Source organism: Cololabis saira, chromosome 8, assembly GCF_033807715.1.
Source record: "Cololabis saira isolate AMF1-May2022 chromosome 8, fColSai1.1, whole genome shotgun sequence".
In the NCBI taxonomy this organism is placed as follows: Eukaryota; Metazoa; Chordata; class Actinopteri; order Beloniformes; family Belonidae; genus Cololabis; species Cololabis saira.
The window spans coordinates 31,454,800-31,469,316 of NC_084594.1; the positions used below are offsets into that span (position 1 = coordinate 31,454,800).

Genomic DNA, 14,517 nt, shown 5'->3' on the forward strand with positions numbered 1-14,517 from the left:
AGAGCCACGGGAACAGAAAAACCTGATCAAACAGGTGGGGGCCAATCCTTTTAGGATTTTGTAAACTGTACATAGATTTGAAAATATTTTCAAAAGTTAGTAGATTGTACTTTTGTAATATGTCACAGTGGTGGTACCTAAGTGGCTTTTTGTCAAAGATTTTCATGGCCTGTTTGTACAGGGATTCTAAAGGCCTAATTGTTGTTTGACTAGCCTGTCCCCAGCAGGTGATACAGTATGAAATATGTGAGAAAATGAGAGCATGTAGAAATATCTTAGCAGCCTCTGTTGATAGTGACGATCTAATCTGCCTAAAGTTTGCCAAGTTGTATTTAATAGTTTTTGTCATCTTCTTGATGTGTTTTTTGAAGCTCAGATTTGAATCGAGCAGCACACCAAGATATTTGAATTCAGTGACCGCCTCAATCTGTTCACCTTTAATGCAAATGTTTACATCTGGGATGTTCAGCTTGGTTTTGGAAAAGAACATGCCTTTTGTTTTGCCTACATTCAAGGTAAGACAGGATTGGTCTAGCCACTCAGCCACTCCAACCAGGGCATTGGTTAGTTTAGTTGCAGCTTGTTGAGCTGATTTCGCATGTGTGTACAAGATTGTGTCGTCAGCATAGAGTTGTACCTCTACGTCCTCACGATACTGTGGGAGGTCATTAATGTACAAACTGAAGAGTAGTGGGCCTAACACAGATCCTTGGGGTACACCCATTGTGCATCTCAAGTAGCTGGAGCATGCATCTTTGATTTTCACACATTGCCTTCTATTGGATAGGTATGATGATAACCATGCAAGTATGTTGGACGAAAGGTTGAAGTTGGGGAGTTTAGAAATGAGAACACTATGGTTAACTGTGTCAAAGGCTTTACTTAAAGGGGACCTATTATGAAAAACACGTTTTTCCTTGCTTTAACATATATAAAGTGGTCTCCCCTCAGCCTGCCAACTCAGAGAAGGACGAAAGCAACCAAATTCTGCAGTGTCTGTACAGCCGCCCGGATGAGCCGTCCAGGTTGATGTGGCTTCTACGAGCCGTTCAGATTCTTAACCACGCCCACAACTAACTCCGTCGGCCGGAGCTTCTGCCATTTTTTCGTAGCGGTGTACTGCGTCATCGCGTCAGGCAACCAAACAGCACAGTGCCTCATTATCATAGCCGCCCCGCCCACTCAGAATCCTGCATAGATAATGAGGTTTGAGAATGGGATGATAAATGGTGCGTCTGAAATGCCATACAAAAAAGTATATACTAAAAAGTATACTTAAATTCGGCACACTTTTGAGTAAATAGTCGGTAGTGTGCATTAATTCGGACGTACTATTAAGAGCGCACACGGCACTTCCTGCCGTAGGGAGGGGGGGAGTTGTTACCATGGTAACCTGTCACAGCAGCGGTAGCAGCGCTCCGCTCTTTCCCGTTTATTGTGGCCGAAACAAGATTACATTATATAATATTATTATATACAAATATTATTATTATACGAATAATATTATTATTATATAATAATATTATTATACTTAATATTATACTTATGACGTATCACTTAGCAACCAAACACGCTGTATTGCATTGTGGGAAGTTTCTGCTCGGCTAGTGTCCATCAATCCACACTAAAAAATTTCTACGGAATGAGCATGGATAGAGCATACTATTGAGTACGTTCTAATGTTTCGGACGCACTAAAAAATCTCGCACACTCATTTTGCATACTGGAAGTATGCAATTTCGGATGCAGCCATAGACATGGCTCAGAGGCTGAATTTTAATAATAATAATAATAATGACTTGGATTTATATAGCGCCCTTCTAGGCACCCAGAGCGCTTTACAGAAATCATTATTCATCCATACACATTCTCTCTGGTGGTGGTAAGCTACATTGTAGCCACAGCTGCCCTGGGGCAGACTGACGGAAGCGTGGCTGCCATATCGCGCCTAACGGCCCCTCCGACCACCACCAACATTCATACACATTCATACACATTCACACGGGGCAAGCTGGGTAAGGTGTCTTGCCCAAGGACACTACGACAGCAAACTGGGACAGAGCGGGATTCGAACCGCCGACCTTCCGATCATTGGACAACCCGCTCTACCACCTGAGCTACTGCCGCCCCGATACTGCCGCCCCGATTTTCTAATTTATTTAGCAAAAACAATCAAAGGCTTGTTTTTAAGACATTCAAGGCCTGTTTAAAATAGGTATTAGATGCCATAATAGGTTATAATAGGTCCCCTTTAAGTCTAAGAACACAACAACTCCACCTTTGTCAAGACCAAGATTGTGCTTGTGAGTAGAGTAGGCATTCCCCGGCAGTACCGCTGTGCGCCGCTAGATGTCGCCGCCCCCCTGGCCTTGGCCCGGGCCGGCGGGGGGCTGCTAGAGCGTCCTGCGGGGGTGCATGTGTGCATGTGGGCATGTGTGTGTCTGCGAGTGTGCTGGAGACTCGTCGAGCTGCAGGACCACTTCAAAACTTCACAGGCTCCGTCGAGGGAATCCTCCTTTTGGCGAATTGGCGATAAAAGGAGCCGAATCGGGCAGCTTTGTTCCCAGTCCAGCTGTGTCCGTCGGAGAGGAAGACCGGTCCGGTTTTCTTGGCATTGGAGCCATTTCCGGCCAACATGGATGATTTAGGTAAGTTCTCTCTCGCCGTGAACACAACATGAAAGCGAAGCGTGTGAGAATGGCTGGCTTTAGCGTCAACATGCAGAAAAACAAATGCTTTCCCCCCTCCTCCCTTCCCAGGAGGTCGACAACTGCTGTTTGCGAGTTTAAGTCGGCGGCGTTTCCATTTCCAGGTGGTGTAAAGCCTGAATTATGGCTCTGCGTTAAATCGACGCAGAGCTCCGCCGTAGGGTACGGCGTAGGCTCTGCGTCGGTGTGACGCGGAACCATAAATCAGCCTTTAGTTCTCCAGGTTGAGCTTTCTATACACATAGAAAGGCCCATCAGGGGAAACACCAGCTTTTATGGTGAGTTTAATTGCCGTCCGTATCAGGGGCGTCAATTGGGTATGGCAAGGTATAGCAGCCGCCACAGCTTGGCTTCAAGGGGAAAATGTAAATGTTTGTTTTTTAAATACATTTATGGAATTACTCTGTGTCTATTTGTATTGATTATTCTATTACTTAATACATATAGAATAACTACAAATGCAAATCAGAACAACATGATCGATTTCACTAGTTATTATACACTGCAAAAACTCAAAATCTTAACAAGAATATTTGTCTTATTTCTAGTTAAAATGTCTAATTTTTAGTAAAAAATATCTCATTACATTTAAGACAAGACTCAAAAACAACCATTTTCACCTGTTTCAAGTAGATTTTCACTTAAAATAAGTAGAAAAATCTGCCAGTGGAACAAGATTTTATTGCTTGTAATGAGAAGATAAATCTTGTCCCACTGGCAGATTTTTCTACTTATTTCAAGTGAAAATTTACTTGAAACAGGTGAAAATGGTCAAATAAGTTATTTTTCTGGTGATGACTCTTGTTTTAAGTGTAATGAGATTTTTTGACTAAAAATGAGACATTTTAACTAGAAATAAGACAAATATAATATTTTGAGTTTTTGCAGTGAGCGAGACTGCATTTGAAAAAGTTCAAATTTTCTTGACCACACAGATAAGCTCCATACCTTGCCATACCTTAGCTTCCACTGAATTGACGCCACTGGTCCGTATTGGTGGGTATTTGGAAGCCTGTCGTGTGAGGAGTCCACATATCCGTGGACGAGATAAGTGGCCAGGAAAAAAAAACTAATGTATCGCCCTTTTCTTTTTTCCTTCTTCTTGAGCTCTTACCAAAACCATGACACTTCACATTTGATTGGACTCTGACCTTCTGAGCGTCCAAGAGACTGTCATGATGACAATATAGGCCAGGTGCCCCTGCAGGTGTGATGGGAATAGTCTTTACAGTGAAAAGCAGTCATGACAATAAAACTATTTGTCTGAGATGGTATTTTTTTCTGCCAGGATATAGTAAATGTGATTGATGTCACCTGCTGTGACAGGTAACTCCAAGGGTGCTTTGTTTCGGGTACTGATTTGCCTGCAAGGATGAGGTTAACTCAATGAAAGTACACTTTGTGACAGTAGGAAAAACAAAGCCCGGAGGGACGGGTTGCAGTGAAAGCTCTTGAAAGATTCCCTCTATGTGTTCAACCTCCTTGATGTAGTTTAACGTGAAGTTAGTAGGAACTAGGGATGGGCGGTATGGACTAAAAAATGTATCACCATAATTTCTGGCATTTATCCCGATAAGGATAAAAAAAATACCAATACAAAAACGTCATCAACGGGAATTCTTTCTTTCTTTCTTTCTTTCTTTTTAGGCTTCTTTCTTTCTTTCTTTCTTTCTTTCTTTCTTTCTTTCTTTCCTTTTAGGCTAATTTCTTTCTTTCTTTCTTTCTTTCTTTCTTTCTTTCTTTCCTTTTAGGCTAATTTCTTTCTTTCTTTCGGTTCATTTCTTTCTTTCTTTCTTTCTTTTTAGGTTCATTTCTTTCTTTCTTTCTTTCTTTCTTTCTTTCTTTCTTTCTTTCTTTCTTTCTTTCTTTCTTTCGGTTAATTTCTTTCTTTCTTTCTTTTTCTTTCTAGGCTCCTTTCTTTCTTTCTTTCTTTCTTTTTAGGCTCCTTTCTTTCTTTCTTTCTTTCTTTCTTTCTTTCCTTTTAGGCTAATTTCTTTCTTTCTTTCGGTTCATTTCTTTCTTTCTTTCTTTCTTTCTTTTTAGGTTCATTTCTTTCTTTCTTTCTTTCTTTCTTTCGGTTAATTTCTTTCTTTCTTTCTTTTTCTTTCTAGGCTCCTTTCTTTCTTTCTTTCTTTCTTTTTAGGCTCCTTTCTTTCTTTCTTTCTTTCTTTCCTTTTAGGCTAATTTCTTTCTTTCTTTCGGTTCATTTCTTTCTTTCTTTCTTTCCGTTCATTTCTTTCTTTCTTTCTTTCTTTTTCTTTCTAGGCTCCTTTCTTTCTTTCTTTCTTTTTAGGCTAATTTCTTTCTTTCTTTCTTTCTTTCTTTCTTTCTTTCTTTTTAGGCTAATTTCTTTCTTTCTTTCTTTCTTTCTTTCCTTTTAGGCTAATTTCTTTCTTTCTTTCGGTTCATTTCTTTCTTTCGGTTCATTTCTTTCTTTCGGTTCATTTCTTTCTTTCTTTCTTTCTTTCTTTCTTTCTTTCTTTCTTTTTAGGCTAATTTCTTTCTTTCTTTCTTTCTTTCTTTCTTTCTTTCCTTTTAGGCTAATTTCTTTCTTTCTTTCGGTTCATTTCTTTCTTTCGGTTCATTTCTTTCTTTCTTTCTTTTTCTTTCTAGGCTCCTTTCTTTCTTTCTTTCTTTCTTTCTTTTTTCCTTCCTTCCTTCCTTCCTTCCTTCCTTCCTTCCTTCCTTCCTTCCTTCCTTCCTTCCTTCCTTCCTTCCTTCCTTCCTTCCTTTCATAAATCAGTTTTACACATAAACGTCATCAACAGGAATTTATCATTTTTACCGTGAGATGACAAATTCTTACCGTGGGGAATATTTTTGACGGTTTATCGTGAACGGTAAAATATCACCCATTCCTAGTAGGAACATGTAACTTGTCAAGAGCTAAATAGTGATTGGGATCATTTAACGGAAGCACCTCTGGTTGGTGTTAAAAGTGAGGGAAAACTGTAAACCTGTTAAACAATGCAGCCGGGAGACTCAACTAGAGTTGAGCTCACTTGATGTCTCCAAATAAATTAATAAATGACTTTGTTTTCCTACCATTCTGTGTAAAATGAAGGTGGACTTAGCACCGGTCAGTCTTGTTGTTTACTTCACAATCCAGGCAGGTTAGGTTTGTGGGCATCGGCTGTGGTTTCAGCGTTTGAACAACGGATTTTCACCATCTTAATAAAAAAAGTTGCACGTATCCATTTCAGCCAAAGCCAGGTTATCTGGTTGACATCTTGTTGGTGGGGGTGATAGTGCACCGAAAGTGCTGGTGAGTCTATATCCAGTATTCAGTATTTATGGATACCTTCTCCACTTACATGGGTGCAGGGCTTTCCTTAAAGTAGCTGCTTCAAAAAAGACTGTTACACAACCCACTGTAATTACCATGTCACAGGGCAGTAAATTCTGTCATCGTTTTAGCAGAGATGTAGAAACAAACCTTCTCTGCGTGTTGGAGTGGGAACCACAACATCTTTCCTTTACCTGCTCTTAACATTTACATGCAGTAGGAGACCTGAAAAAGCACCAGCGGTGCAGTTGGAGAGGCAGCGTGGAGATCCATCTAGTTATTCCTGAGCAGGCAACGAATCCTGCACATATTTTAAGCACTGAGCAGCCCCTCATGTTAAGAGCTGAGCCAGCAGCACCTAGAAACCTTTCACCTTTCATGTCTTTTCCCTTTTCTCGCAACCTTCCTATTGATTCTGACAGACATGTTTGCTTTCAAAGCGTTTTTCCATTTCCACGCTTTGAGTTTCATTATGTCACAATGCTTCCCCACTGACTATAAGAGCAAAGCAAAAGTCGTCCCAAGGAGGGCTCTGGGGGGTGGATCAGGCCCACATGCAGGGATTGGACCTCGGCCAGGTTTTATCCTCCTTTATAACTGCACTGCCCCACCCTCTGCCCCCCCCCCCATCCATTCCTGTGGTGAACCACACAGGAAGCTGCAGGCTGCAGTCTATTGACAGTTAAAAGCTGAGTGAGTTCGATTTTGATTGAAGGAGATTGTAAAGCTGTATAACTTTGATATATCTTTTTGGGGTTTTTATTCAACACTGTTTTAAAATGGATCAAAATGCATTTCTCTTACAATGTTTTACATGGTGCAGTTTTTGTGGTCTAGGGACTCCCATTGACTGCCCTTCTTCAGCGATCAGCACTGATGAGCATTGCTCTTTGCTTCACTGCTCTGGGCCTGCACCAACAAGACATGAATGTCAAACAGCCCCCAAAGTTAACTTAATTTTTCAGACTCTGCACGTTACCTTTCTACGACGGAGTATTAGGGCCAAACAAAAAAGGAAATTACGAGAATACAGTCATAATGTAATGAGAATAAAGTCGTAAAATGACGAGAATAAAGTCATAATATTACGAGAATAAAGTCGTAAAATTACGAGAATAAAGTCATAATATTACGAGAATAAAGTCTTAATATATTATAAATATATAAATATAACTTCACAAGATGCTCAATATTCCTCATTTTAACACAGGGAGAAGAAGCTCTTCCTGTTAGAGTTCTCATAAATTATATTCTCATAACATTACGACTATATTCTCGCAACATTACGACTTTATTCTCGCAACATTACGACTTTATTCTCGCAACATTACGACTTTATTCTCGTAATGTTACGACTTTATTCTCGTAATGTTACGACTTTATTCTCGTAATGTTACGACTTTATTCTCGTAATTTTACGACTTTATTCTCGTAATATTACGACTTTATTCTATTACGACTTTATTCTCGCAACATTACGACTTTATTCTCGTAATTTTACGACTTTATTCTCATAATATTACGACTTTATTCTATTACGACTTTATTCTCGCAACATTACGACTTTATTCTCGTAATGTTACGACTTTATTGTCATTATATTATGACTTTATTCTCGTAATTTCCAATTTTTTTTTTGTCTTAAGGCTGAATTATGCTTCTGCGTCAAAACGACGCCGTGTCTACGGCGTGTGGTTTTTGTACACGCAGAGGACACGCCGTCACATGCGCCATCAGTGACGTGCGCCTCCCGAAAATTGTAACTACGCGTCGAGGAGACGCCGACCACACGCAGACCGAGAGGGCAGTGATTGGTTCGTTTGAAAGCGAAGCATTTCCGGTTTCCGGTTTGAAGCAGTAGTGAACTTCCAGGGCTTTTTTCTTCGTTTATGTGTGATTTTTTTTGTTTTTGTTTTTTGCACAATAGTTGTCCTTATTTCTTTGATTTACTGTGACCGGAAAAAGTCGGATAAACCATTCAGAAAAAGATGGCTAACTAGTGGCCGCGGGGGGTACTGCACCGCGACCAAATGGAGAGACGGAGAACTCTGAACGGTTCGTGACGGCGTCACGACTGCGCCGTGTGCTCTGCGTGTGTGTGACGCAGAACCATATTTCAGCCTTTAGTTTGGCCCTAATACTCCGTCGTACCTTTCAGTATTTGCCTCAGCTGCTGAGTTTCTCTCTTACTGATTAGTTTCAAAACCATATTAGTGACATCATTCAAAGAAAAGTGATTACAGAGCCTTGTCAGTGCAGGAGCTGTGGGGCTGGAAATGTCACTCACATAGTGGGCGTAGGGAGAGTAGTTCTTTTTCCAAGTCCAAATGTGATTTGAGTTAACCTAGATACCTCAGCTGTGTCTAAATTTAGTTTTAGTCATTGTTTAGAAACCAGAGAAACATGAAAAGGCTGTGACATGAATGATTTTCTTTACATTCTGCACTAGATGGTATCATAGATCTTATTTTTACCTGAGTGGTAGTTTTCTTTCTTCACTTTGTTAATGCTCGTCTTGTTTGTAAAAAAAAAAAAGATCTCTAGCTCATGTTCTCTTGTCAGTCACTTGATTTCCACGTTTTTCTTCATCTTGTGATGTTGTGATGCTCCGAGTCAAGTTCCAGTCTGTTAAGATCCCCCCCCGTATTACAATGCAGCGTGAAAATGCAAACTTAGGGTCATGTGCAAGTCAATGTGATACATTTACTGTTGGCCGGACTTTAAGTATTAGCTTCCTGATCAGCAGACAGTGTAATTTAAAAACAAAGGAACATTTTGCTTTTACTTGGGCTGTTTTAGTGCTGCAACTTAGTCACTTAAGAAATTTCTTTCTAGATTCTAACAAAATATTTTAGTGAACAACGCAAATACGCTGCCTGTCCCAAAAAAAGGCACCGCCTGGATTTAAATAAGTCTGCGCCTCCCATTGGATAATTACTGCATGGATGATGATGGTTCAGCTGAAAACAAATGATTTAACCTTGATTGATAAAGTAAGTAGCTTCTCACTCCTAAACAACCAAGTCAGAAGACGTGTCCTGTGGTCGTGGAAAGGATGTTTATCTGTTTCAGAAGTGTCAGATTATTGGCATGCTTATTGGAGATCACTGAAACTGCTAAGATTGGGTTAAGAACCATCCAGCACATAAAAAAACTGGAACGATTGTGGGCAACCATTATCTTCCGGGAAGAAATGTGGTCAGTAAAAAATCTTGAATGAGCATGATTGGCAATCACTTAGACATTTGGGGAAACGAAATCATAAAAAAAACAGTAGAGCTCTATGTCTAACATTGAAAGCAAGGGCATTTCCACATGCACAATGAGAAGGTAACTCGAGGGATTGGGACTAAACAGCTGTATGGCCTCAAGAAAACCACTAATCTGTGACACTAAAAAGGCTTCAATTTGCTACAAAGCGTAAAGATTTGACTCTAGAGCAATGTATGAAGGTCGTGTGGTCTGATGAGTCCAGATTGACCCTGGTCCAGAGTGATGGCTGCATCAGGGTAATAAAGAGGTGGATGAAGTGATGCACTCATCATGCCCATCGTGCCTGCCCTACAAGCCTGTGGCTGCAGTGCTTTGATCTGGGCTTATTGCAGTTGGTCACGTCTGGCTTCAGCAACATGAAGTGCCCAAAGAATGAGGTCAGCTGAATACATGCATATACTGAATGACCAGGTTATTACAAGATGACAATGCCAGGATTCACCAGGCTCAAATTGTGATAGAGTGGTCCAGGCAGCATGAGACGTAATTTTCACACATGGATTGGCCACCACAGAGTCCAGACCTAAACCCCATTGAGAATCTTTGGGATCAGCTGGAGAAGACTTTGCACAGTGGTATGACTCCCATCATCAATATAAGATCTTCACGAAAAATGTATATCACTCTGGATGGAAATACTGTAAATGTTATGACATTACAGAAGCTTATCGGAGTAGGGGTGGGCAAAAATATCGATATGGCAATATATCGCGATACTTTTCCAGCCGATTCAATATCGATATTAAAAATTTGAATATCGATTTTTTTATTTTTTTTTTATTTTTTTATTTTTTTTAAATATTTTTTGTCCCCAATTTTTTTCCCATTATATCACCCAGTGCTCCTACCTAAGTGACAGTCCTGGGCATTGCCACTCTCTACCAACCCTGGGAGGGCCCTGCACTAAGCTCAGGTTTTATTTCACGTTTTATTTCATTTTATAATTTATTTTTTATATAACACAATTGCCTGTCCTTAAAAAATGAAAAATAATGGACAGATGTTTATTTATTTATGGATTTATATCTATACTGACTGATCACTGTGCCTGTCCTTGGTTTTAGTACCATTTTTCTTGTGTTTATTATCATTTGCCACATAATTAAAGCAACCTCATACTAAATTTAATGTTAATTTCATATGATGTAAATAATATGAAAAACATATACAAATATGTTGTAACTTTAGCTTGTATAGTTATAATAAAACATTGTTTTGACTCAGTTTGTCCCATGAATTGTCACTATAATCTGATCAACGTGCAACTCGGATTTTAAGATCCATCACTATCATCTGATGTACATACATACAACTTGGATTTTAAGATGTGTAATGCATTTTTAAATTTTTCGGTGAACTATGTAGAATATAATAATCGGGATATCGCATAATCGGGATATCGCAATGCGTATCGTATCGTGGCTCAAGTATCGTGATGCGTATCGTATCGTGAGGTCCTTCCCAATACCCACCCTACTGTGACTATTATATTTTGGACAGGGATAGTATTTTACTTGGGTCTTCATTCAGACTGCTCTTTCTCTCCTATTTTCTGTCTTCTACTATAATTTTAAACTCCTCAGACATTTAGCAGTTGGATACATATTAACAGTGACACATGGTGAAATGTGCTCCAACTACTGTCAGCAGTTGGCTTGTCGTGATACTTGAACCAACAGTGTTTATAAGGAAGAGGTGCTGTTTCCATGAACTATTTCTGTTACTAAAAGGCGTGATGCCTTTCCTCAACAGTCATCTTACTTGCATACATTTGGCTTCAGACAGAGCTGAATCAGAGTGAGGGGGAAGTGTCAGTAGCAGTCACCGCAGGCAGAGAGATCAAGATAACGCCACCTCTGAACCCCCAACCAAGCCTGTGGCCGCCTGTGGCCGCTGAAATTTGGTTTTGTTTAAGGTTACAATTTTTTTAATTTATTTTTTTGTTTTGTTTGTGGGACCTCCTGTTCTCTCTTTTTTTTTTTTTTTTTTTTAGTTTCCTGAATGGGTGTGAAAAGTTGCTTAAATTAGCAATAAAAATGTGTTATCACAATATCAACAGGTGGAAGAAATATCCGTAATGCAGCAATGAATGGCAATAATTAGTAGCCTAATATATTTGCAAGTGTTACACGTTCACGCTGTGAATGTCCCCGTTTAGATGTTAGTGACTGAGATGCTGAAGCACACAGAGTGGGTTGTGAGTGTCAGGATGACAGAGGGGAAAGAGATGAGTGTGGAAAATGTGGGCAAAGAAAACTTGTGGATAAAAATAACAGCACACTAGTTTGCTTTATAAACTTTATTAAACCAGGTATGAGTCTCATTGAGATTAAAATCTCTTTTTCAAGAGAGACCAGGCCAAGACGGCAGTAGTTAGTTATAATATACACAAGAACAATGTGGATCATCACAAAGCAGGTTCTTTTACACTTCTGCTTGAGTTTACCTGCATGGTTGCAGTGTAGCAGCTGTTGCCAGGTGCATTAAAAAAAGAAAGGATGCTGCAAGGGAAATAATATACTTAATTTTTTTTGGTGGCGTTCATGTTAGCAGGAAAGCAGAGAGATATCAATACCATATTCTCAAATATGAATTTTATGTGCATTTGACGGAAGGGACGTGTCTCTGGATGAGGGACGGAGAAAACAACTGAATCGATTAACTGCACTAAGTTAATCACGGCCACGGTCAGAACAAAAGGCATGATTGAAGGATGTTTTGAATCCACAGACTTTTGTAGTTTAATCTACTTGCAAGATTTGAAAAAAAATAAATATATAAAATAAAAGACTGCTGGCACTATTTAATTTATGACTGGCCTTCCAACCTGTATTAAAGTGCAGTGCTAAACTTTGACTTCTCTTTTAAGTTCAGAGTTAGTCTTGGTTTGAAGTTCCTGTTATTAAAAATCCCTTCCATTTAACTTCCTCTTTTCCGAAGCTTTAAAAAACCGCTCGCATCTGCAGGGACTCAGCGTATTGCGGCGGGGAACAACCCCACTCTGAATGATAAGTTGCTAGTGCTTGACACACGCACATGAATCTCACACACACAGTGCAGATAGCCAAAAGCTCGAGAGAAGCCCTGGTATCCCCTTCTGGGCTTGTCCATCTGTTTAACTTAAAAGTTAAAATTCTGCAGGGCTTTGAAACATATGGTACACACACACATGCACACACACACACACACACACACACACACACACACACACACACACACACACACACACACACACACACACGATCATGGACTGCTGGTGCGGACATACAGCCCTGAAAGGGTAGCTGACTAAGCAGCAACAGCTCGACACTCAGCCAACCGTCATGTTATCTTTCTCAGGCCCAGCAAACCATAACGGCGGCCTGCAGGGTTGATATTTGTGCAACTTTTTTAGGTTTTTCAAAACTGTATGTAGAAAGAGCCCTCAAGACAAAAGCATGAAGGCTAGACACAAGCAGAATCTCCCCTCCTATGAGATGGGAGTGGTTTTGGCTGCATGTACATCGCAGCATAGTTGTTTTGTTTTACTGTTGTGTTTTTTGTCAGCGAAGCCCAGTGACCCCTTTTCCTTCGGCAGCTTCACATCCAGCTCGACACATGTTTCGTGACAGGAGCTGACCCTCACTAACCTCAGTGTTGTAGCCGTGTAGCTCTTTGTCTCTTACCAGCATCCCAGCAGACCAGACATTGTGTTAGTTACACTAACATCTCCATGTTTCATCATGCCCTGCTCGGTTAACTTCCTTATTGGAGAGGTGCATCCTTCGTTATTGTTTCATCTGTACTCCATGTACTGTAGCTTGCAGGCAACCACAGATGCTCATGAGCTTGATACAGCATGTCGTCAATGATGAAATAAACTCTGTTGTGGTGAAAGTAGGATGGCATTGTAATGCGCTTTGCACAATGCATCTCTGTATATGCCTGAAGCTGTTACCGTCCTCCATCTATCCCGCTGTGTTCAGAAGTGTTTCTCCTTCTGCTTGTTTTGTTGTGAGATTCTCGTCTTTGTTAGTCATTGACTGACGGCTCAGTTGATCCGTCACTGCTGGTTCTCTAATGTGAAAAACAGCTGGCAGAACAATTTTGCAAAGACAATTATGACGCTCCAACGATTTCAACACTTGATTGGTCAGGCAAATTCAAATGTAAACAGTCATCTGTTCGAACGGTTGTGTTGAAGTGTGTTGAATCACGGTGTCGCTCCTACACTGTCAGAACTTTTCAAACTTTTCCTTAATTGGTAGCTAAAGGTCTTTCTTTCTTTAGAAAGGAGGTGTAGTTGCTGTAGCTGCAAGCTGAGATAACACATCACTGCTTTATTTGGGAATGAACAGGAGCCCAGCAGGTTTCCTCTGTCCTTGCCGCAGGCTCAAATAATCACTAACTCACTGCTAGAGCTGCCCTATTTGGGATATAGTGCAAGATGTTGATGAACAGGGAAGCAGCGCGGGTTGAAGAGGTGTGTTTGTGTGTGTGCGCGCGTGTGTGTGCGCGTGTCAGATTTCTTTAGCTACAGCTGCATTTGTAATCAGCATCTGGCTTGTTTAAAGAGGATAACTGAGGAAGACTTATCTGGACTTCATTGGAGTTTATGACAGCATTGATGTTGGGATTACGACTCTGCAGGTTTATGAGGGTGAAGGCTCAGTAAGAGTACATGCACACACACTCGCACAAGGATTCTGGCACTGTAATAGGACTGATTGTTTTCCAATGGAATGATTTTGGCTTTGCAGACCTCACTAACCCTCCTTTCCATCATCTTCCTTCTGCTCCTGTCCTGCTGGACGGGGGACAAAGAGCTCTTGTTTCTGCTGCTGTGACCTACTTCAACCCAGCAAGGACAGAACCAGCCAGAACTGATTAGGAGAAGGGGGAATTTACCATCCGTCCGTTTATCCGGCCATCCATCTATCCATTAAGGCTGTACAACTGTACATCAAAAAAACAAACAAAAACCTGCGAACTACGTACAATATCTGTGTTTGGATTTCAGTAGAAATCGTAATAACATTACTTTTAGCTCAAAGCACCTTCGTTCGGGGAGTAGTGCTTCACACAGCCAGAATTGTAATAGCATCTTTCAACTCTTAAACAGTCATGTGAAAAAGAAACTACACCACATATAAATTCTAATGACATAAAAGAAATCATCTGGTCCTAAATAGGTCTTAAAATGAATTAAATACTAAAAGTAAAACTCATGACATATTACCCTGTTCAATTACCTACTTCATGAAAGCCATA

At 40.3% G+C, this 14,517-nt stretch overlaps 1 protein-coding gene across 4 annotated transcripts in view; it reads left to right on the plus strand.

Moving 5' to 3' along the window:
- The first annotated feature begins 2,420 nt into the window (after positions 1–2,420).
- The window catches only part of LOC133448845 (paxillin-like), a 35,901-nt gene continuing 23,804 nt past the window's right edge, over positions 2,421–14,517 (plus strand). For all 4 annotated transcript variants that reach the window (XM_061727758.1, XM_061727761.1, XM_061727759.1 and 1 more), the window contains exon 1: positions 2,421–2,648. In XM_061727758.1, coding sequence (XP_061583742.1) covers positions 2,636–2,648 — 13 coding nt within the window. In that variant the 5' untranslated portion in view covers positions 2,421–2,635. The remainder of the gene's footprint in view (positions 2,649–14,517) is intronic.